General features: G+C 31.5%; 1 protein-coding gene across 1 annotated transcript in view; it reads left to right on the top strand.

The window, feature by feature from the left end:
- The window catches only part of unc5ca (unc-5 netrin receptor Ca), a 191195-nt gene that overhangs the window by 63134 nt on the left and 105174 nt on the right, over positions 1 to 22887 (top strand). Inside the window, exons 2-3 of the mRNA XM_051109261.1 lie at positions 11834 to 12067; positions 22149 to 22292. Coding sequence (XP_050965218.1) covers positions 11834 to 12067; positions 22149 to 22292 — 378 coding nt within the window. The remainder of the gene's footprint in view (positions 1 to 11833; positions 12068 to 22148; positions 22293 to 22887) is intronic.

Below are 22887 nucleotides of genomic sequence, written 5' to 3'. Positions count from 1 at the left end.
TTTGTGTTTAATACACTCACACTCTCTCACACACACTCACACACACACAGAGGATGTAGTGGATGGATGGAGTGCTGATGGAGTGCCGTGTGGCGTTTCTGTTTGATCTATGATCGTATTAATTACCTCTGCTCTTATTAACGGAATATTCTGGGTAATTTTTTTTGATGTAATGTTTATCGACAGCATCTGTGGCCTGCTCTTGAGTACGACAGACATGGATTTTGACTTGTCCTTATGTTTGTATAAACTTACAATGGAAGTGTAGCAGGATACGAGCAACACTGCAAATAAACAGAAACAGGGCTGTGCTGATGTCTTGTTTATTTATTTATAAATAGAATAGAGACCATATTTGTAGATAATTAAATGCATTTATTTATTTGTATTTTTATTTATTTTTGTTGATTGAAGTAAAGAGACACTACTTCAGCGGAAAGGTTGTAAATAATTTGTATAAGTAATATAATGAATATTGGAGTGTATAATGATGCATGAATAATGCTAATATTATAGATATTGATGTTAATTTTGCATAGTTTTTTTCGTGATATTACATTAATACTTAAAGTCTGTCTGTTTGTTTATTTTTTTATTTTTACTTATTTATTTATTATGATGCTTACAGCATTATTCTGTAAGGGTAAAGACACAATATTTGTGAATTATTAATATGATAATGTAAATTCATGATTATGCATTTTTCCTTATGACATTGCATCAGTACTTACGTTTTCTTGTTTATGTTTATTTATTTATGATTATTTTTTGTAACACAGAAGAGACAATATTTATGAATGATTCAAAAAAAGAGTAATAATAATAATAATGATCTTTTTTATTATTATTATTATTATTATTATTCATAAAAAATTGTATTCTTGTTTTATTGTTTAATTATTTTAATATAATTATTAAATAGTAATAATAATAGTATTAATAATAGTAATAAGAATAAGAATTTGTATTATTATTTATATTTATTTTATATAATTATTTTATTATCCATGTAATTAGAAATTATTATTAAAATAATAATAATAATAATAATAAGTTATTATTAGTATTATTTTATTTTATTCTTTTAATACAATTATTAGTTTAGTTCATTTTAATTTTTGTTTTATTATTTAAATATTTTACTTATAATTATAAAATAGTAATAATATAATAATAATAATGTAATAATTTTAATACAATTATTAAATAACAACAGCAACAAACAACAATAATAAATATTTTTATTATTATTATTTTAATAATATGAATTGATTCATTAACAATTATATACTGATATACCATTACCAATTTAGCATTATTCTCACCAATACTTGAGAGTTTTTTTTATCAATACTTTAAAACAAACAAAAAATCTATTATTTCAAATCTGACATTTATGATTTTCGTAAGAGTAAAGACACTAAATATTTGTGAATTTTTAAAATCATATAATTAATGTTAGTTAATTGTAATTGTATTATTCATGTAATTATTTTATTATAATAATAATTATTATTATTATTGTTATATTATTTTAGTTTTAATATAATTATTAAATAATAATAATAATAATGTAACATAATTGTCTAACAACAACAACAACAAAACAATAATAATAATAAAAAAATAATAATAATAGTTATTTTTATTTTTATTATAATAATTGATGTGTATTAATTTATTTACAATTATATACTGATATACCAGTACCAATTTTGTATTATTTTTCTCATCAATATTATTATTATTATTATTATTATTATTATTTTTTAATTGTATAATTAAAAATCTGACAATTATGATCATTTTCGTAAGGGTAAAGAAACTAAATATTTGTGAATTTTTTAAATAATATAATTAATGTTAGTTAATTTGATTATTAACATTATATGTTGATATACTAATATCAATTTTGCATTCTTTTTGCTATTCATCCTGTTGCATCAAAACTTCCTTTTACTTAGTTTTTTCTATTTATTTTTTATTTATTTAATAATGTGTCACTCTGATTGTTATTTTATTCTTGTTTAATTTTTTATTTATTTATCTGCATTCATATAATTTCTGCAGTCCTATTTAATGAAGCAGCCGCTTGTCTGAATAATATTAGATAAAAGCGAAGGCAGCCATGTGCGATAGAGAGATTAAAAATGATTCCCTCCAGAATATCTTGGCCCATAGATGTCCATTAGAAATTCATTAGTGTAAACATGATTTCTGCTCATTTTTACAAACGGAGGGATTATTTTGTGTAGTGGCTGACGGCGTGTCTCAGATGCCATCGATAGAGGTTAAGTTGTATTTAACCTGGAATATTCCTGCAGTACTGGACCGTTCACTGTCCATCAATAATACACTCACACGCTCCGGAAGGTTAAGCTAATAAACGTGACCCTCTCACGCTCGCTCGTCGTGTGAAAGGTCCCAGCTTGGTCTTTAAGCCCCATTATTAAGAGAGTTAATCATCTGAACCACCGGCGGACCCTTTGGCACCTGAGAGGAGAGAGACGGTGAGAAGAGCGCTGGAGTACAGCCAGAGAAACAGAGAGCTTTCAAAGCACTTATTCTACACTTCACCAGCATTTCATTTTTCCCTTATAATGTTAGTCAAGGTTTCTTGTACCACAATTCAGTTTTCCATGACGATTTTCTACCATCTCTCTGACCTTTATATATTTTATGTTTGGGTGGGAGAAAAAAAGAGATGTGCATCGATTCCAAAAACTTCACTGCACAGGATGAGAATCGAGTGCTTTGTGCTTCAGTGTTTTCTTTTACAAAATAATGTTTTTTGTTCATTTGCATATTAATTAAATTAATTCATTTGTTTGTGTGTAGATTCATTCCTTCGTTATTGTTTGTTTGTTCATTCATTGATTCATTCATTTATTCTTGTTTGTTCATGCGATCACAGATTCATTCTTTCATTCTTGTTTGTTCATTTGTTCATAGATTCATTCATTTGTTTGTTCACAGATTCATTCTTTCATTCTTGTTTGTTCATTTGTTCATAGATTCATTCATTTATTCTTGTTTATTCATGCGGTCATAGATTCATTTCTTCGTTCTTGTTCATTTGTTTGTTCATAGATTCATTCGTTTATGTGTGTTGGTTCATGCAATCATTGATTCATTCCTTCATGCTTGTTTGTTCATTCATTTGTAGATTCATTCTTTCATGTTTGTTTGTTTGTCCATAGATTCATTTATTTATTCTTGTTTGTTCGTTTGCTCATAGATTCGTTCATTCTTGTTCATTCATGTGATCATAGATGCATTCTTTTATTCTTGTTTGTTCATGCTATCATAGATTAATTTCTTCGTTCTTGTTCATTTGTTTGTTCATAGATTCATTCGTTTATGTGTGTTGGTTCATGCAATCATTGATTCATTCCTTCATGCTTGTTTGTTCATTCATTTGTAGATTCATTCTTTCATGTTTGTTTGTTTGTACATAGATTCATTTATTTATTCTTGTTTGTTCGTTTGCTCATAGATCCGTTCATTCTTGTTCATTCATGTGATCATAGATGCATTCTTTTATTCTTGTTTGTTCATGCTATCATAGATTAATTTCTTCGTTCTTGTTTGTTCATTTGTTTGTTCATAGATTCATTCATTTATTTGTGTTTGTTCATGCAATCATCGATTCATTCCTTCATGCTTGTTTGTTCATTCATTTGTAATTCATTATTTCGTTCTTGTTTGTTTGTCCATAGATTCATTTATTTATTCTTGTTTGTTCATTTGTTCATAGATTCATTCATTCATGTTTATTTGTGCAATCATATGTTCATTCATTTGTTCTTGTTTATATGTTTGTTCATAGATTCATTCATTTGTTTGTTCATGAGATCATAGATTCATTCTTTCATTCTTGTTTGTTCATTTGTTCATAGATTCATTCATTTATTTGAGTTCATCTCAACGTGATCATTGATTAATTTTTTCATGCTTGTTTTTTCATTCATTTGTAGATTTATTTTTTCATGTTTGTTTGCTTGTCCATAGATTCATTGATTTATTCTTGTTTGTTCATAGATCCATTCATTTATTTGTTTATTCGATCATCGATTCATTCGTTCGTTCTTGCTTGTTCATTTATTTGTTCATAGATTCATTTTTTTATTCTTGGTTTTTCATGTGATCATAGATTCATTCATTCTTATTTGTTTTTTCATTCCATCATTGTTTTTTGATCACTCGTTTGTAGATTCATTCATTCTTGTTTGTTCACTGGATTGTAGATTCATTCCTTCATTCTTGTTTGTTTGCTTGTTAGTTCATAGATTCATTCATTTATTCACATTTGCTCATGTGATCATAGATTTATTTCTTCGTTCTTGTTTGTTAATTTGTTCATAGATTCATTTCTTTATACTTGTTTGTTTATTCATTCATAGAGTCATTCCTTCATTGTTGTTGTTCATTCATTCATAGATTCATTAATTTATTCTTAGTTCATTCATTCCTATTTGTTCATTAATTCATTGATTCATTCCATCATTTTTGTTTCATCACTCGTTTGTAGATTCATTCATTCTTGTGGATTGTAGATTTATTCCTTCATTCTTGTTTGTTCGTTCATTCATATTCATTCATTACTGTTTTTTTAATATGATCATAGATTCATTCCTTCATTCTTGTTTGTTCATTTGTTCATAGATTTCTTGATTCACACTTGTTTGTTCATTCATTCATAGCTTTATTCCTTCATTGTTGTTGTTTGTTCATTCATAGATTCATTCATTTATTCTTGGTTGTTGATGCAATCATAGATTTCATTCATTCTTCTTTGTTCATTTGTAGATTAATTTCTTCATTCTTATTTGTTCATTGGATTTTAGATTCATTCCTTTATTCTTGTTGGTTCACAGATTCATTCCTTCGTCTTGTTCATAGATTTATTCCTTCATGTTTATTCATGTTTGTTCACCTATTCATTCACTCATTCACTCATGCAAAAGTCTGTTCATATGCTCATAAATTAATTCTTTATTTGAATTTATAATAAGTTTGCTCTTGTCTATTCATTTTTTTATTCAGTCATGTTCACTTGTTCATTTGTAAATGTATTATTTTATTACTGTGTTCTTTCATTTATTACTTTTGATTCATCTATTTATTGTTCATTCACATTAATTTATTCTTGTTTGAAAAGTGTTTGCTTTTATTTTTTTATTTTTGAATGTAAATTTAGTTAATAATTAAGTAAATATATACGTTTAAATTTGGTATCCAATAAACCCATTACTGAATCGTGATTCCCAGAATTAAGCTGCGTCGGCTCGTGAGGTGCCTAAAGATCCATATCCCTACTTTACATATGTTTCAGGCCTTTTATTTGAAGAGTATCAGTTTTGTTTGTGTGTTTTACTAGAGTAAATAACAGAGAGACTGTTTGTGTGTATAAGATTAATCTGGGATTTAAATAAATGAATCATCCCAGATCATTTGTCTCATAATAACATTTGCAAACATGACACGGACCCAAACAAAACAGACGCGGCACTCGGCCCGTCATTAGATAGCATGGCTGTGCCGTGACCCGTTAATGGAAGGTAACGTACCCTACAGAGTGTTAATTTGGGGTGAAAGCCACTCTGTGTGTATGTGTGACAGTCAGATAAGAGTTATGAGCTGGACTGCGTGCCATCGGACGGGTCAGCGGGCATCTAATGGAGGCATTCAATAATAATCTGACGCTCGTGCCATGTCTTTTTACTGTGTGTTTGTGTGTGTGCTTTAGTGTAATGTTAGTATCCGGTATATATATTGATGACTCCAGGGATCGATGCGTCCTGGGTTACGATCCATCCATTATGTGCACGTGTGTGTCTGTGTAATATTGAAGATCTCTGCATTTGTGCTGGAAGTGAAATTGTGCTACAGATATAAACGGTAAATGATCTGTCCATCAGTTCAACCATTTGTTTGTTAATTTATTCTGTCATTTGTTCATTCTATCATCAGTTTGTTCATTTCTTTGTTCATATGTTCATTAATCAATTCTTTCATTTATTCATTACTTTATTCGTTTATATATTCATTCATTCATTACTTTATTCAGTTCTTTTTATGTGTCTACTTCTGTGTTCTTCAGTTTTTGTTCATTCACTCATAGGTTATTTATTTTGTGATTTGTTCATTCTTTCATTAGTTTATATATTCATTCATTGCTATATGTATGCATTTTCATTATTTGTTCATTCATTAGTTTATTTGTTCATTTGTCTATTTCTGTTCTCTTTGGTTCATTAGTTTGTTGATTGATTCATTTGTCTGTTCACTGGCTTTGTTTCAGTAGATTATTACTTTAATATATTGAATCATTTGTTCATTCTTTCATTTGTTGACCATATCTTTAATTGTTCTTTCATTGCTTCAGTGCATATGTTTGTTTTTTGTGTTCATTAATATTTTATGTTCATCTGTTCATTCATTCGTTTTTTCATTGTTCTGTCTCGTTTGATTCATTAGTTTGTTGATTGATTCATCCATTGTTCATTCATTACTTTAGCTCATCTTTGTTCTTTCGTCTGTTCATTTAGCATTATTTTTTAGTTTGTTCATTCCTTAGTTCTATTTCTGTCTTCTTTGATTCATTAAATGATTTATTCATGCATTCGCATGTGTTACTTTTCGTTCATTTGCTCATAAGTTGTTGGCTCATTTATTCTGTAATTTGTTCATTCTTTGATTAGTTTATGTATTTGTTCATGTTTATATATGCATTTTCATTATTTTGTCTGTTCATTCATTTATTCATTCATGTTCATTTATTCATTAATTATTTTCTGTTCATTTGTCTATTTCTGTTCTCTTTGGTTCATTAGTTTGTTGATTGATTCATTCGTATGTTCACTGGCTTTGTTTTAGATCATATCTTTAATTGTTCTTTCATTGCTTCAATGAATGTTTGTTTTTTGTGTTCATTAATTTTTTCAGTCATGTTCATCTGTTCATTAATTTGTTTTTTCATTGTTCTGTCTTGTTTGATTCATTAGTTTGTTGATTGATTCATCCATTGTTAATTCACTATTTTAGCTCATCTTTGTTCTTTCGTCTGTTCATTTATCATTTTTTTAGTTTGTTCATTCCTTAGTTTATTTATGTTCGTTTGTCTATTTCTGTCTTCTTCGATTCATTAAATGATTTATGCATGCATTCGTATGTGTTAATTTTCGTTCATTCTTGTTTGTTCATTTGTTTGTTGATGTTCATTTATTCATATATTACTTACACACATACATTTTCATTCTTTTGTCTCTTCAGTCATTCATTCAGCATGTTCATTTATTCATTCATTATTATCTGTTAATTTGTCTGTTTCTGTTCTCTTTGGTTCATTAGTTTGTTGATTGATTCATTTGTCTGTTCACTGGCTTTGTTTCAGTAGTTTATTACTTTAATTTATTGATTCAGTTGTTCATTCTTTAATTAGTTTCATATCTTTAATTGTTCTTTCATTGCTTCAATGCATTAGTTTGTTTTTTGTCTGTTCATTTTTTCAGTCATGTTCATCTGTTCATTCATTAGTTTTTTCATTGTTGTCTCATTTGATTCATTAGTTTGTTGATTGACTCATCCATTGTTCATTCATTATTTTAATTCATCTTTTTTCTTTTGTCTTTGTTAGTTTGTTCATTCATTAGTTTATTTCTGTTTATTAGTCTATTTCTGTCTTCTGTTCTTCGATTCATTAGATGATTTATTTATTCATTCATATGTTTCATTTTCGTTCATTCGCTCAAGTTGTTGGCTCATTTATTCTGATTTGTTCATTCTTTCATTAGTTTGTTCATTTGTTTGTTGATGTTCATTTATTCACTCATTACTTATACGTATGCATTTTCATTCTTTTGTCTCTCCACTCATTCATTAATGTTCGTTTGTTCGTTATTTTCTTTGTTCATTTGTCTGTTTCTGTTCTATTTGGTTCATTAGTTTGTTGATTGATTCATTCGTCTGTTCACTGGCTTTGTTTCAGTAGATTATTATTTTAAAGTGCTCCTATTATGCCATTTTAAAGGTTGCTAATATTATTTTATGAGTCTCCTAAAACAGGCTTATATGTATGCAAGGTCAAAAAACACTTTAGTTTTCTCCAAAAATAGATTTAATTTGACCTAATTTCTAAATGATTCATAAACGACTCATGCGAAGCAGTTCGAAGAATCAGTCTCTCTAAACCCCTCCTTTCCGTGAGCCCTCAATGCTCTGATTGGTCAGATGGCGCAGTCCTTTATGATTGGTCTACTTCATGACATGTGGCCGTAACAGAATAAGATTCGAATTCCTGACGACCCGTTCAGGCGATTGTGAGCCGACTCTTTATTTTGATAGACAATAACTTTATTTATTGTGCACTGTCGGCCTCACAACTTTGCAGATAGTTTATGTTCACATACAGCTACATGATACACTGCATGAATGGTCATATTTGAAAATGCATAATAGGAGCACTTTAATTTATTGAATCATTTGTTCATTCTTTCATTAGTTGATCATATCTTTAATTGTTCTTTCATTGCTTCAATGCATATGTTTGTTTTTGTGTTCATTAATTTTTTCAGTCATGTTCATCTGTTCATTCATTAGTTTTTTCATTGTTGTGTCTTGTTTGATTCATTAGTTTGTTGACTGATTCATCCATTGCTCATTCATTACTTTATCTCATCTTTGTTCTTTCATCTGTTCATTTATCATTTATTTTTTTAGTTTGTTCATTCATTAGTTTATTTCTGTCTTCTTCAATTCATTAAATGATTTATTCACTTATTCATCCATGTATTTATTTTTGTTCATTCGCTCATTCATTATTAGCTCATTTATTCTGTGATTTGTTCATTCTTTCATTAGTTTGTTCATTTATTTGTTCATGTTAATTTATTTATTCATTACTTATACGTATACATTTACTTTTGTCTCTGCATTCATTTATTCATTCATTAGTTTATTTGTTTATTTCTCTTCTCTTTGGTTCATTAGTTTGTTGTATGGCTTTGTTTCTGTGGTTTATTTATTTTATTTATTGAATCTTTTGTTTATTCTGTCATTAGGTGAAAAGAATAATGATTTGTTAAATGATTCATCTATTGTTCATTCATTTCTTTAATTCATTTTCATTCTTTTGTCTGTCAATTTATCAGAGTTATTTTTTAGTTCATTCATTGGATTGTAGATTCATTCCTTTATTCTTGTTGGTTCGTAGATTCATTTATTTCTTCATTCTTGTTGGTTCATTCATTCCTAGATTCATTCTTTCCTTGCTGTTGTTTGTTCGTTCATAAATTCATTCATTTATTCTTGCTTGTTCATGCAATCATAGAATCATTATTTCTGGTTTGTTCATTAGTTTGTAGATTCATTCCATCATTGCTTTTTGTTCACTCATTCGTAGATTCATTCATTTTTGTTTGTTCATTGGATTGTAGATTCATTCCTTTATTCTTGTTGGTTCATAGGTTCTTCAATTCATTAAATGATTTATTAATTCATATGTTTGTTGGTTTTCATTCATTTGCTCATAGGTCATTAGATCATTTGTTCAATTATTCTGTGATTTGTTCTTTATTTCATTAGTTTGTTCATTTATTTATTCATTCATTACTTATACGTACACATTTTCATTTGTCTCTTCCTCCATTTATTCATTCATGTTCATTTGTTCATTCATTAGTTTCTTTGTTCATTTGTCTGTTTCTGTTCTCTTTGGTTCATTAGTTTACTGAATCATTTGTTCATTCTTTCATTAGTTGATCACTGAACTTTAACGCATGTGTTTGTTTTTTTGTCTGTCATCTGTTCATTCATTAGCTTTTCACTGTTCTGTTCTCTGTCTAATTATGTGTCTTTTGATTCATTGGTTTGTTGATTGATTCATTCATTACTTTAATTCATGTTAGTCATTTTGTCTGTTCATTAATCAGACATGTTATTTCTTTTAGATCATTAGTTCATTCATTAGGTTTTTTTCTATTCTTTGATTCATTAGTTTGTTGTATGATTCATCTGTTCACTGATTTTTGTTCTGATTCCTTTAACAGTTTGCTCAGTTATTTGTTCATTACTTTAACAAGTCATTTTTTTTTGTCTGTTGATTCATTTGTTCTGTCATGTTCTTTTGTTCATTCATTTAGTTTATTTTTTCATTAGTTTAATTACTGATTCTTCCATTCATTTTTATTTTCAGTGATTTTTGTTCATTAATTTGATATCTCATCCATTCACGTTTGTTCTGTAGGTTCAGGTATCATTTTGTTTGTTGGTTCATTTATTTATCTATATATCTGTTCATTCAATTATTAGTCTGTTTATTCAAAGCAGAGCTGTGGGAGTGTAACGTCAGAGATCTCACAACGTCGTGTTTATTTGAACTTGAGCTAAAAATAAGCAGCAGTTACTCCATTAACCAGGGATCAGTTAGAGACAACTGTGAGATCCTGTTTCATAATGAGACCCAAAAACAGGCCTGCACCAGTTTCTGCGTGTGAAGCCTCTCCGGACCCCAAACGAGCTCAGAAGACACAAATTACAGTAAAAGAGGCTCTGAGAAAACTGACATTTGTGAATAAATTGGCGTAATGGGGATTTCTGCTGCAAAAGTTTATTCTGCAATATCGAGAGATGGGTTTTCTATTCTGAAACTAATATATACTCATTTTATGCAAATGTTTTTCAATTATATGTACAATACCATTTAAAAGTTCAGTAAGATTTAAATATTTTCGAAAGAAGTCTTCCGTTTACCAAGGTTGCATTTATTATTTGCATTTAGACAGCAAAAACTGTAATATTGGGAAATATTATTACAAACTAAAATAACAGTTTTATATTTTAATATTTAAAATATGTAAATTAAATTGATCACTTTTAATAAATAATATAATACATTTTATTGAAATTTAAAATAACTGTTAATAGTAATGCATGAACTGTTTTATATTGTAATATATTTTTAAATGCAAATTAAAATGATCACTTTTGATCAGTGGTATTATTACAGTTTAAAAATAACCTTTATATTTGGAATATAATGTAAAAATGTAAAATGTAAAATGTAAAATAATGTAAAAATGTAAAATGTAAAACTTTTGATCAGTATATTGTAAAAATGATCATTTAAAACAACTGTTTTATATTTTAAAATGTAAATTAAAATATACTTTTGGTGAGTAATGTAAAATTTGATCACAAATAAGAATAACTGTTTGATATTGTAACATACTTTAAAAAGGAACATTAAAATATCAGTTTTGATTAGTAATATTATGAAATGTTATTGCAATTTAAACTATATTTTGTATAATAATATATTTTAAAATGTGAATTAAAATATCACTTTTAATTAGTCACATTGTGAAATAGTATTACAGTTTAAAATAACTGTTTTATATTGTAATATATTTTAAGATGTAAATTAAAATATCACTTTTTGCCAAAGTAATCTTGTAAAATATGATAACTTTATATTGTAATATCTTTTAAAATATAGATTAAAATATTACATTTGATCAGTAATATTGCAATATACTGTATTTTTACAATTTAAAATAGCTGTTTTATTTTTAAAATTTAAAATAGCTTGATTTTATATGAAATACTATTACAATAAAACACTAAAATAAAAAAATTAAAATATGAATGAAAATCAAAAAATTTTCAAAAATGCACCCCAAACTTTTGCAGCATGCTTTTTAATGCCAGAATCTGGAATTGTTTTTCAGACCCATCATCTGATGAAAATTTTGAAATGCACCAAACAGCAGCATGCCATGCCGAATTTCCCACTCGCTTCCTGATGCCTGTTGTCTGTGTGTTTTTGTCCCAGGTGATGATGACTTCCTGTTGGGTTTGGGTGAGCTGCCGGAGACCTTCCCCAGCGACCCTCCAGAGCCCCTCCCACACTTCCTGCTAGAGCCGGAGGACGCTTACATCATCAAGAACAAAGCTGTCAATCTCTACTGCACGGCCACACCTGCCGCTCAGATCTACTTCAAATGCAACGGCGAGTGGGTCCATCAGAGAGAGCACACTATAGAAGAGCGGGTGGACGAGACGTCGGGTCAGTCTCTCACACACACACACACACACACGCATTCACAATCACTCTCCTTTATGGGTCGGAAACATTACGGCCTTTTCTGAGGTGCAATAAAAATGTGATAGCTCTGCTTTATTCATGGTTCTCATTGCTAAAGGTGCTGCTAGAGCTATAGATAAACCCCTTCCTGACACGCACAGGTTTGTGTATTATTTATGTAATGTTATGAGAGCTTTTTTATGAAGCCTTCTTTATATGACTGCTATGGACACAGGGAGTTAGTCTAGTCAACAACAGCTATGACCACAGACAAGACCTAGACTACTTTCACCGCACAATGTGGATATATATGAAGGCTTGTTTCCACCATAGGGGGGAAAAACAGTTGCAGCTTATCATCTCAAAATTCAGACTAGTTTTTTGCAATTCTGAAAAAAAAGTCAGAAATTCAAAAAGAAAGTCAGTTTCTAAGTTTAAAATCACGGAATTCTGACTTTTTTCTTACAATTCATAATTGCAAGTTTATATCTTGTAATTCTTCATTTACAGGGCTCGACAATAAGGAGCCGGGGCCGGCATGAAAGACGCTCGGGACAGTTGACGAATTTGTCACTGGCCCGATCGGGGCCTTTATAACGCACAATTTGAGTTAAGTCAGAAAAAATTTGCATTTGCGAGAAAAAAATCAGAACTGCAAGATTTTATCTCACAATTCTGACTTTATTTCTCGTCATTTATATCTCATAAGTCAGAATTGCGAGATGTAAACTCAACAGTAAGAAAAAACTCACAGTTACTTTTTTTTTTTGTTATTCAGTGGCGGAAATGGGCTTCTATAATTAGCAACACCAAGGTCATGGGTTCAATTCCAAGGGATTGCGCGAATTAGTGATATTGTATGTATACCTTCCAAGTCAAAGCATCTGCCAAACGCACAAATGTCTTTTTCACACTGCGAGAGCAGAATACAGAGTAAAAGCCGAGAACAGTGAGTGATACAGGTCCACTTTGGTGACAGTCAAAGCTAATATGCTATAATTCATAGTTCATAAGGTACACCAAGTAATTTTTCCCCACTTCCAAAAAGTTTTATAGAAGGAAACTTTAACTTGGTGTAACATATTCTGCTTCTGCTTACCAAGACCGCATTTACTTGTTAAAAAATACAGTAAAATCAGTAATATTGTGAAATATTATTACTATTCAAAATGTTTTCTACTGTAATATATTACAAAATGCAATTTATTCCTATGATGCAAAGCTGAATTTTCAGCATCATTACTCCAGTCTTTCCAGTGAAATCATTCTAATATGCTGATTTGCTGCTGAAGAAATATGTTTATTTTATTATTATTATTATTATTATTATTATCATCAATATTTTAAAACAGTTGAGTACATTTTTCAGGATTCTTTGATGAATAGAAAGATCCAAGGATCAGCATTTATCTAAAATAAAAAACTTTTGTAACATTATACATATCATTCAAAAGGTTGGAGTTTTTTGGGAAAGAAATTATAGAAATTAATGCATTATTTAGCAAGGATGATTTAAATTGATCAAGAGTAACGATAAAGACATTTATAATGTTTCTGTTTCAGATAAATGCTGTTCTTCTGAACTTTCTATTTATCAAAGAAAGCTGTTTTTAACATAATAATAATAATAAATGTTTCAAAGCAAATCAGAATATTAGAATGATTTCTGAAGATCATGTGACTGGAGTAATGATGCTAAAAATTCAGCTTTGAATTACATTTTAAAAATATATTCAAATCAAATATTTTAAATAGTAAAAAATATTTCAAAATTGTACTGTTTTTGCTGTTCTTTGGATCAAATAAATGCAGGCTTGGTGAGCAGAAGAGACTTTATTAAAAATCTTACTGTTCAGAAACTTTTGACTGGTAGTGTGAAGGCCAACTGAATGTAATGTAAGAGAGTAGTGAAATATAGGCCAAATATATTTTTGTTATTTTGTTATATATATGGAGAAGCATCCGGTCCCCCGGTGTGTCCAGGTCATCAAATCTGGCCCCCTTTAAAAGAAGTTTGGACACCCCTGACTAAGGTGACAGTCAAAACTAATATGCTATAATCCATAGTTCATATGGTATGTAGTTCATATTACTAATGCTGCATTTACTTGTTAAAAAATACAGTAAAATTGTGAAATATTCTTACTATTCAAAATAACTGTTTTCTATTATAATATATTATAAAATGTAATTTATTCCTGTGATGCAAAGCTGAATTTTCAGCATCATTTACTCCAGTCTTCACTGTCACATGATCCCTCAGAAATCATTCTAACATGCTGTCACTTTTGATCAAATTAATGCATACTTGCTGAATGAGACATCTAGCTATAAAATAAAACAGTTCAGGGGAATCAGTTGCAGTAGCGCTAAGAATGCAACACTTTTAAAATAAAACTAAGCGTTTGCATATGTTTAAAGCCTAATGCTTACAGTAGAAGACAGGTTGGGAAAGCAAGCAGCCCTCCGCTAATGTTCAGTCATTCAGAATGAAAATAGCACGTATTGGCTGAGGCTGAAGCGCAATCACCTCACCGCAGGAGAAGCCGCCACGAGCCGCTCTCGGTGTGGGCGAGCGAAGAGCTCAATTCATTACGCAGAGGTTAACAAGCTCCTATTGAGCTAATGACTCTAATGGATCTTTGATATCAACCCGCCGCAGTAATTCTGCTCTAATATCTCTGCGGTGGAAACTTTACTGTCATAATCACACCTCGGATATTACCCGGGGTCAGAGCGTGGAGTTATTATAGGCCGGCTGCTCTAAACACTGTCATTGAACTTTATCGAGAGGCCTTAATGTGCGACGGTAACGTTTATCATAAAAAATGATAGTGTGTGTGCGAGAGAGAAAGAGATTTAGAGCGAGAGAGATGTAGTTTATGCTTTTAATTAGATTTTCGCTCTCGCTGTTTGGTTTCGGTCTGTCTTTGTTCGCCGGCCGCGAGCTCCCTCTGGCATCGCTATCTGTCTCTATTTGGGATGGTGTAATATCGTTATGAATCAATTTCATTGCTCGTTTTGGCGATTGTGAGTAAACAAGGTTAAATCTGTTCCTTGTCATGAAAGCTGGTGTGTAATCGGCTCATGGTGTGTGCGATGAGTGTTTTGTGTGTCCAAATTGTGCAGAAGATTCAGATTTGAGCCTCATTATCTGGTTCAGTCAGAAAGACTCTCACAGGGCCTCATTTAAACAGACGTGTTAGTATATTTACACAACAGAATGGCTTTCAGAAAAATGTCCGCCATATTCACAAAGTCAAGTAAGCTTCTATTGTTTTCTAGAAGACGGATCATTTATTTTTGGTGGGCAATGGTGATGGAATTTGAGCTCACAAAGCTGAATCTACTACTGTATATAACATTTATAATTGGGAAAAAATAGTTAAAGGTTTCTTTTTATATTTTTAAAAATGAAAAATGTTGCACAGGGACGTAGAATACAGAAATGAATCATTGAATCATTGAATCACTTGATTCCTTTGAATCAGTTTAAACTGATTCACCAAAATGAATCAAATTTAAGGAATTTAGAAAATACAGTAAAACTGTAATAATGTGAAATATTATTACAATTTCAAATAACTGTTTTCTATTTGAATGTATTGTAAAATGTAATTTATTTTTGTGATGAAATGCTGAATTTTCAGCATCATTACTCCAGTCTTCAGTGTCACATGATCCTTCATTCTAATGTTAATGTTAAAAATAGTTATGCTGCTTCATATTTTTTATGGGAAACATTGATTTTTTTTTTTCATGATTTTTTTTTTTTTGTCATTTTATCTGTTTTTGGTTTTAGTTTTTATTCATTGTTATTTATTATTTTTATTTAATTTTAGTTATTTTACTACATATAGGTTAAACTAAATAAAAAATGAAAAATGTTGCCTTAGCAACTAGCTGTTTTTAATGTAATGTTTTCAATTCAAATGTAATGTTTTAAATGTAATGTTTTTAAGTTACATTTAGTTAAATCATTCTAATATGCTGATTTGCTGCTCAAGAAGCATTTCTGATTATTATCAATGTTAAAAATAGTTATGCTGCTTCATATTTTATGTGGAAACCTTGATATTGTTTTTTTAGATTTTTTTGATGAAGAACGTTTTAAAAGAACAGCATTTATTTAAAATATAAATATTTTCTAATTGTATATAAATGTCTTTACTGTCACTTTTGATTTTTCTGTTGCATCGTAACTGAATAAAGCAATTTATTTCTTTAAAAAAAATCTTACTCACCCCAAACCTTTGAACGATAGTGCATGTTTCTGAACATGCACAGTTTCTCAATGTTCCAGATTCTTGACAGACGTCCCAAAGAGAAAATCGCAACAGGAATTCAGTTTTGTGCCAGTTTTAAATTCACAATAATTCAAAACAAAAGTGTGTGTGCTCTTACGGATCTTGTTGTAAACGCACCCCATCCCATTATTGCTGTCATTGATTTTCTGCCTGTGTTTATGTGTGTGTGCTTTTACATACTTGTGTGTTTTTGTGCTTGCAAGGCAGCGCTGTATTGATATTCATCCAGCAGTCATTGTTAGAAGTGTTTTTAAGGCAGCATTATTATTGCTAGTGCTCATAGCTCCTTGAAAAAAACACTAAATGTTAAGTTTCAGCATCCCACAGTCGTCCCACAGTGTTTGTGCTTCAGACATGAATGATTCCTCAAATCGTGTATGTTGTTGAGAAGAGGTGTGTGTACGAGACCTTACTGAGTGATCAGACACATGATTTTCATCTGCTTGACAATAAAACAAGTGAAAAAAAAAGTCCAACTGGACCTGAGGAATATCTATATACCAGAATATCACAGAGACTTGAGGGTTTGACCAATAAGCAGATGTTAAAATGAAGAAATGTCAGCATCTATTGATATCTATTGATATATATTGACTTTTTCATGGACATATTCAATGGGGTACCAAATGTAGCCTAATTATGTGACATAAAATGCAGCATTTCATCACAAAACAAGGTTGCATGTTGTAAATAAAAATGTAAAGACAGAACTTCATTTTGCATGCAAAATACTAAATCTAAAATGATTTTGTGCAATGTAATGCATTTCATCCAAAAAATGTTCATCTTGTAAATTTGATATACATTTCATTGATGAAACCAGCATTTTGTGGATGAAATGCAGTTTATAGATCATTTCAGCCTGACTATTTTTGTACACTTCATATTTTTAAAGAAATTTAAGAAAAGTACCTCAGAATTTGAAGTGACTTTGATAGAATGTTTGGAATTTACTTATTTGCATTCTGTTTAGTGATTGGTCTGCTTACTTACATTTATTTGCATACTGATCTTTGCTGACTGGTCATTTCGTTCTTGCATATTTTTAACCATCTATAGCTACCTCCTTTTTTATCTATTGTTTCAGCTGCCTTGTACTTTCCTTTAGGTGATGCAAATTGAGTTTTCTGTTTGTTTTTTAACATCTATTTTGATGAAATTAATTTTTTTTAGTCTCTTTGGTCTTTTAATACTTTCTTTCATATTGTTTGTCTATCAGTATGTTCAATTTCTTTGTGTTAGTGTGTGTGCACTGCAAAAATAATTTTCTTAATCAGTATTTCTTGTTTTCAAAATTAAAGCAAATTGAATCGTTTTTTCCATTTCGAATTGAGTGGAAAATGTTTTAAAGGAGAAGTCCACTTTCCAGAACAACAATTCACAAATAATTTACTCACCCCCTTGTCATCCAAGATGTTCATGTCTTTCTGTCTTCAGTCGTAAAGAAATTATGGTTTTTGAGGAAAGCATTTCTAGATTTTTCTTAATTGGTGCCCCGATTTTGAACTTCCAAAATGTAGTTTAAATGCAGCTTCAAAGGGCTCTAAACGATCCCAGCCGAGGAAGAAGGGTCTTATCTAGCAAAACTATTGGTCATTTTTTTCGGAAAATAAAAATTTGTATACTTTTTAAGCACAAAAGCTCATGTAGCATAGGCTCTGAGATGCGCGTTCACGTACTATTGAATCATGTCGAAAGGTCACGGCGAACATAGGCGGAAATACAGACCAGTGTTTACAGAGCGAACGCACAAAGACTAAGAAAGTGCAAGTAAGTCGAACGCTGTTTACAAACAAAAAGGTACAACGATGTCGGACAATTCTGAAGTTGCAGGAGAAAATAAGACCGACTCGAACCTTTGAGTCTCGTTCAGCAAAATGAGCAAATCTTTTTTCGAGTCATTTTGTTCATTTTAGCAAAATATAATTAAAATGTTACGTGTTACTTCCCTAACACATCTACTGCTTACACAAACGTTAATCACACTACAAACAAGACAAAACTATAATACTATAAGAAACGACTCGTTCTTCCTGAGTCACATTAAAGATTCAAAATGAACGAATCATTCAAGAACGACCCATCACTAACTCGTAGCATCATGGATGCGCATCCCAGAGCCTGTGCTACACAAGCTCTTGTGCTTAAAAAGTATACTTTTTTTTTTTTTCGAAAAAAAAATGGCCGATTGTTTTGCTAGATAAGACCCTTCTTCCTCGGCTGGGATCGTTTAGAGCCCTTTGAAGCTGCATTTAAACTACATTTTGGAAGTTCAAAATCAGGGCACCAATTAAGTCCATTATATGAAGAAAAATCTTGAAATGCTTTCCTCAAAAACCATAATTTCTTTACGACTGAAAACAGAAAGACATGAACATCTTGGATGACAAGGGGGTGAGTAAATTATTTGTAAATTGTTGTTCTGGAAGTGGACTTCTCTTGTAAGGTTTTACGGTTTGGTCAGTTACCGGGAAGCACCACCATAATGGAAATAACGTTACTCGGATGAAAACAATGACTGGGGCAGTCATGGCCTAATGGTTAGCAAGTCGGCCTCGTAACCCAAAGGTTGTTGGTTTGATTCCTGCACCAGCAGGAATTGAAGGTGGGGATTGTGAATAAACAGCGCTCTTTCCACCTTCAATACCATGACTGAAGTGCTCTTGAGCAAGGCACTGAACCCCCAATTGCTCTCTGGGTGTGTGTTCACTTCTCGCTGTGTGTGTGCACTCATGATGGGTTAAATGCAGAGGGCCAATTTTGACTATGGGTCACCATAGTTGACAATACGTTGTCACTTTCACTTTCTTTTCACAACAGCACTGCCTGCATGGTTAAAGTAGTACTGAATACCTTGCTCTGCTAATTTATCTAATCTAAACCACGTAAAAAACGTGTGTAAGCTGCTAAATCATATAGAGAAGGACTTAGTAAGCAGGTAAGGGTGCAGTATTTTGACAAACTAAAGTTAATAGGTGGTAAAGATACATACGAGCAGTATTAATTAAGATATTAGCATAATATTTCACCTACCTGGCCGGAAATGATAAGAACAAACATCAATATTGTCAAGATTCTTGTCCTGGAAATGCTAGTGTAGTTTGGCCCTCCACAAACGCCACTTTTTCCACTATTCTCCTGGATTTATTGTAACTTTTGGCAGTCAGAAGTACTCCAGAAGATTTAGATTTAGATTTAGCTGGTTACACTACAGTACATACAATTTCATTTACCACAGAAACGGAGTAAATAGAGGTTACTGATAGGACGATGGCGAATGATTTGCAGATCCTGAGCACCACTGACAAACATATAATCTAGTTTGTGGTAAGTACTGCCGCTACGATCGCGAACAAATCGAAAAATGCTAACACATACTTTAAAGCGATTTCAATGCCCCGCCTATTCATAGCAGTTCCCTGAGGCCCGCTACTTACATACAGTATAATTATCCAACGATATAATTGCGAGAGAGCGCTGAAATGTATCTTTTACTTTTTTTTCTTCATATCCTATGAAATTTGCTTCTCAAATTAATGTATGTTGTCATAAGGATAGAAACCACTGCAGTACGTGTGTCTGTTTCACTCACGGCTTTGCGTTTTTGACTGTAAAGCGCAGTTAGCTCATCATTCTTCACCTCATCTTGTGTGAATCCTGCTCTCATCTCCTTTATAGCTGCTTGACCGTGAGTGATGTTTGTTTAAACATTCATGTGTGTAAGTGTGTGTCTTTTCGCCTCGCTCCTTCTCTTCAAGGCTACAGGTTTCTTCCGTTCACATCCAGCGTTCTGCGCCAAGCGCTGCCATAAACACAAATACTCAAAGCACTAAACAAATAAACTCAGAGGGTAAGTGTGAACTATTGATTCCTATCAGGGAATATTTCATGGAGACATTGAGGGGTTCATTATTTATACATGTACAACAGACGTGCAGTGCTGTCTACTGGCAGAGCACTAAAATATATATAAAAACATCTGGCTTGCATCATGCGACATCGGCACTGACGTGTGGGAGATTTGTAGCCTCAGAATCTGTTCATGGAGCATCTGAGGAACTTTGTGTACAAACAGCTTTGTCAGGCCTGATTTATGCAATTTTATGTGAACATTATGCAAAACATTTTACAGCAATCTGTGGTACATGGTGATACAGATTTGGACAATATGAGGGAAATGTTCTTGAATAAGTATTATTTTACACTCTCCGGAATATGGGTACAAAAGCTGTCACCGGGGCATTACCTTTTCAAAAGGTTCACTTTTGTACCTATTAGGTTTTATGTACACTTTAAGTACTAATATGTACCATTAAGGTACCCAAATGGACTCTTTAGGTACAAACATGTACCTTTTGAAAAGGTACCGCTCCAGCGACAGCTTTTGTATCTTTATTTCTGAGAGTGTAGTATCACTAATGTTTTATTACAGTTTTTGTTAATGTTTTGAACAAGATTTTATTTTATGCTTTTTGTTTTCAATTTAATTTTAGTTATTTTTTGTCCTTTTATTACTTTTGTTTTCAGTTTTATTCATTGTTATTTATTAATTTTATTTTTTAGTTATTTTTGTACTTTAGGTTAATCTAAATAAAAAAATGAAAAATGATGCCTTTGCAACTAGCTGAGATCAAATAAAATTTAAGTTTTAAATGTAATGTTTCACATTTAATGTTTGTTTTGTTTTAAGTAACGTTTTAAAAATGTAACATTCTAAAAATCCTAAATGTTAAATGGTTGCCATTTATTTATTTCTGCCTGAACTGACTGTGAGGGATAGATTTGTGAGTTAATGGGAATATATATGTATGTATATATATATATATATATATATATATATATATATATATATATTTTTTTTTTTTTTTATAGGAACCCTGTCTGGTTGGTTTAGTCATATTAAATTATATTTTTGTGATTTTACAATAGACAATGAATTATGGTATTAATTATGGTTTAATTCAAAACTATGAATAATGTATAATATGTATATAACTATGTATAATTTATGTAAAAAAAAAAAAAAAAAAAAAAAAAAAAGTGTAGTAAATACATAATGTGCATTATGGCGTTTTATTACATTTTATGTCCTTGAGTACTTTTTATGTTTTTTCTGTAATTTATATTTTTATTTATTTATTTAATTTTAACCGCACCTGCCAGTTTTTTAATAATATCTTTTGAAGACATGTTCTAATTCAGAAATGTTGAGTTATTGAAGCAGGATTGGGCTTAAGGCTGAAATGTTTGCACGTTTAACATTTAATGCATTTGACACACATTTTTATGCTCTCTGACTTAAATTGCATTCGAACTGTACAGTTTATCAATTCAAATCCATGACCTTGAGATTGCTTGCTTTGCCGTTTGAGCTACAGGAACGCTTTCGAGACCTGCATGTTTACACAAAAATCCTGTCTGTTGTTTAGTTAGCAACATGAAAAGAAAGCGTTCTTGGCATATTTTTAAGATGTGTTCAGAAAGGCAAACACAGCCATCCTGAGGCTTCTTTGATCAGCTGAATCTCACAAAACTCATGCAGCTACACTTTCTTTGCATGTACTTGTAATGCAGATATTTTCATTGGATTGCCTGGTTACATAAAAACATTTCATTTTAAATGTGCAATCAGGTTAGCGTTGTTGGCAGGAATCGGTGCATTTCTCAGTCAGTTTGGACCAAGCGCTGTGCCGATAGTCAAACGTCTGGCGACGTGAGTCTGATGCATGTGTGTGTGTGTGTGTGTTTGTGTGCAGGTTTGGTGGTGAGGGAAGCGCGGATCGAGATCTCCCGGCAGCAGGTGGAGGAGTTGTTTGGATTGGAAGATTACTGGTGCCAATGTGTCGCCTGGAGCTCCGCAGGAACCACCAAGAGCCGCAAGGTGCACGTCCGCATTGCATGTGAGTATAAACACACGCGCACACACACACAGTGCTTTTATGAGAGGAGTCTTTGCTCTGTCTGCTCTGACTGCAGGAGATTTCTCTGTCTGACAGACACTTTGGCTTCATGTTTATTGACACACACACACACACACACAGTCTGTGAGAAAGTCTGTAAGCTGGCTGAAGGTAATGGAGCATTTATGCAGATCAGAGTCTGCAGACAGGAGACAGTCTGGAGCATACAAACACACACAGACACAAACACGAACCCACACACACACAGGGGACTGTCTGGACATCGCTTTATGGTCGTATTAATCTTGTTAATTTCCTGCAGTTCATCTTGAGTGTGTGTGAGTTGGAGCAGGTTATCAGTGCGGCCCAAGGGCACTTCACTCTCCCTCTGTCGTCTCAGGCTGTGTGTGTGTGTGTGTGTGTGTGTGAGAGAGAGAGAGAGACAGACACAGAGACACAGAGACACAGAGACTGAGGCTGACTGGCAGAACAACACAAGAAACTTCCTCTCATCTGGATGCTTTCAGAATCAGTGCTAAATAAATCAATGTGGTGTTTGAATGGGTGGATTAATGGATGGATGAATGGATATATA

Source organism: Labeo rohita, chromosome 5 (genome assembly GCF_022985175.1).
Source record: "Labeo rohita strain BAU-BD-2019 chromosome 5, IGBB_LRoh.1.0, whole genome shotgun sequence".
Lineage (NCBI taxonomy): Eukaryota > Metazoa > Chordata > Actinopteri > Cypriniformes > Cyprinidae > Labeo > Labeo rohita.
Note: the sequence above shows the minus strand (reverse complement) of the source record. Positions and strands in the feature narration are given on the sequence as shown.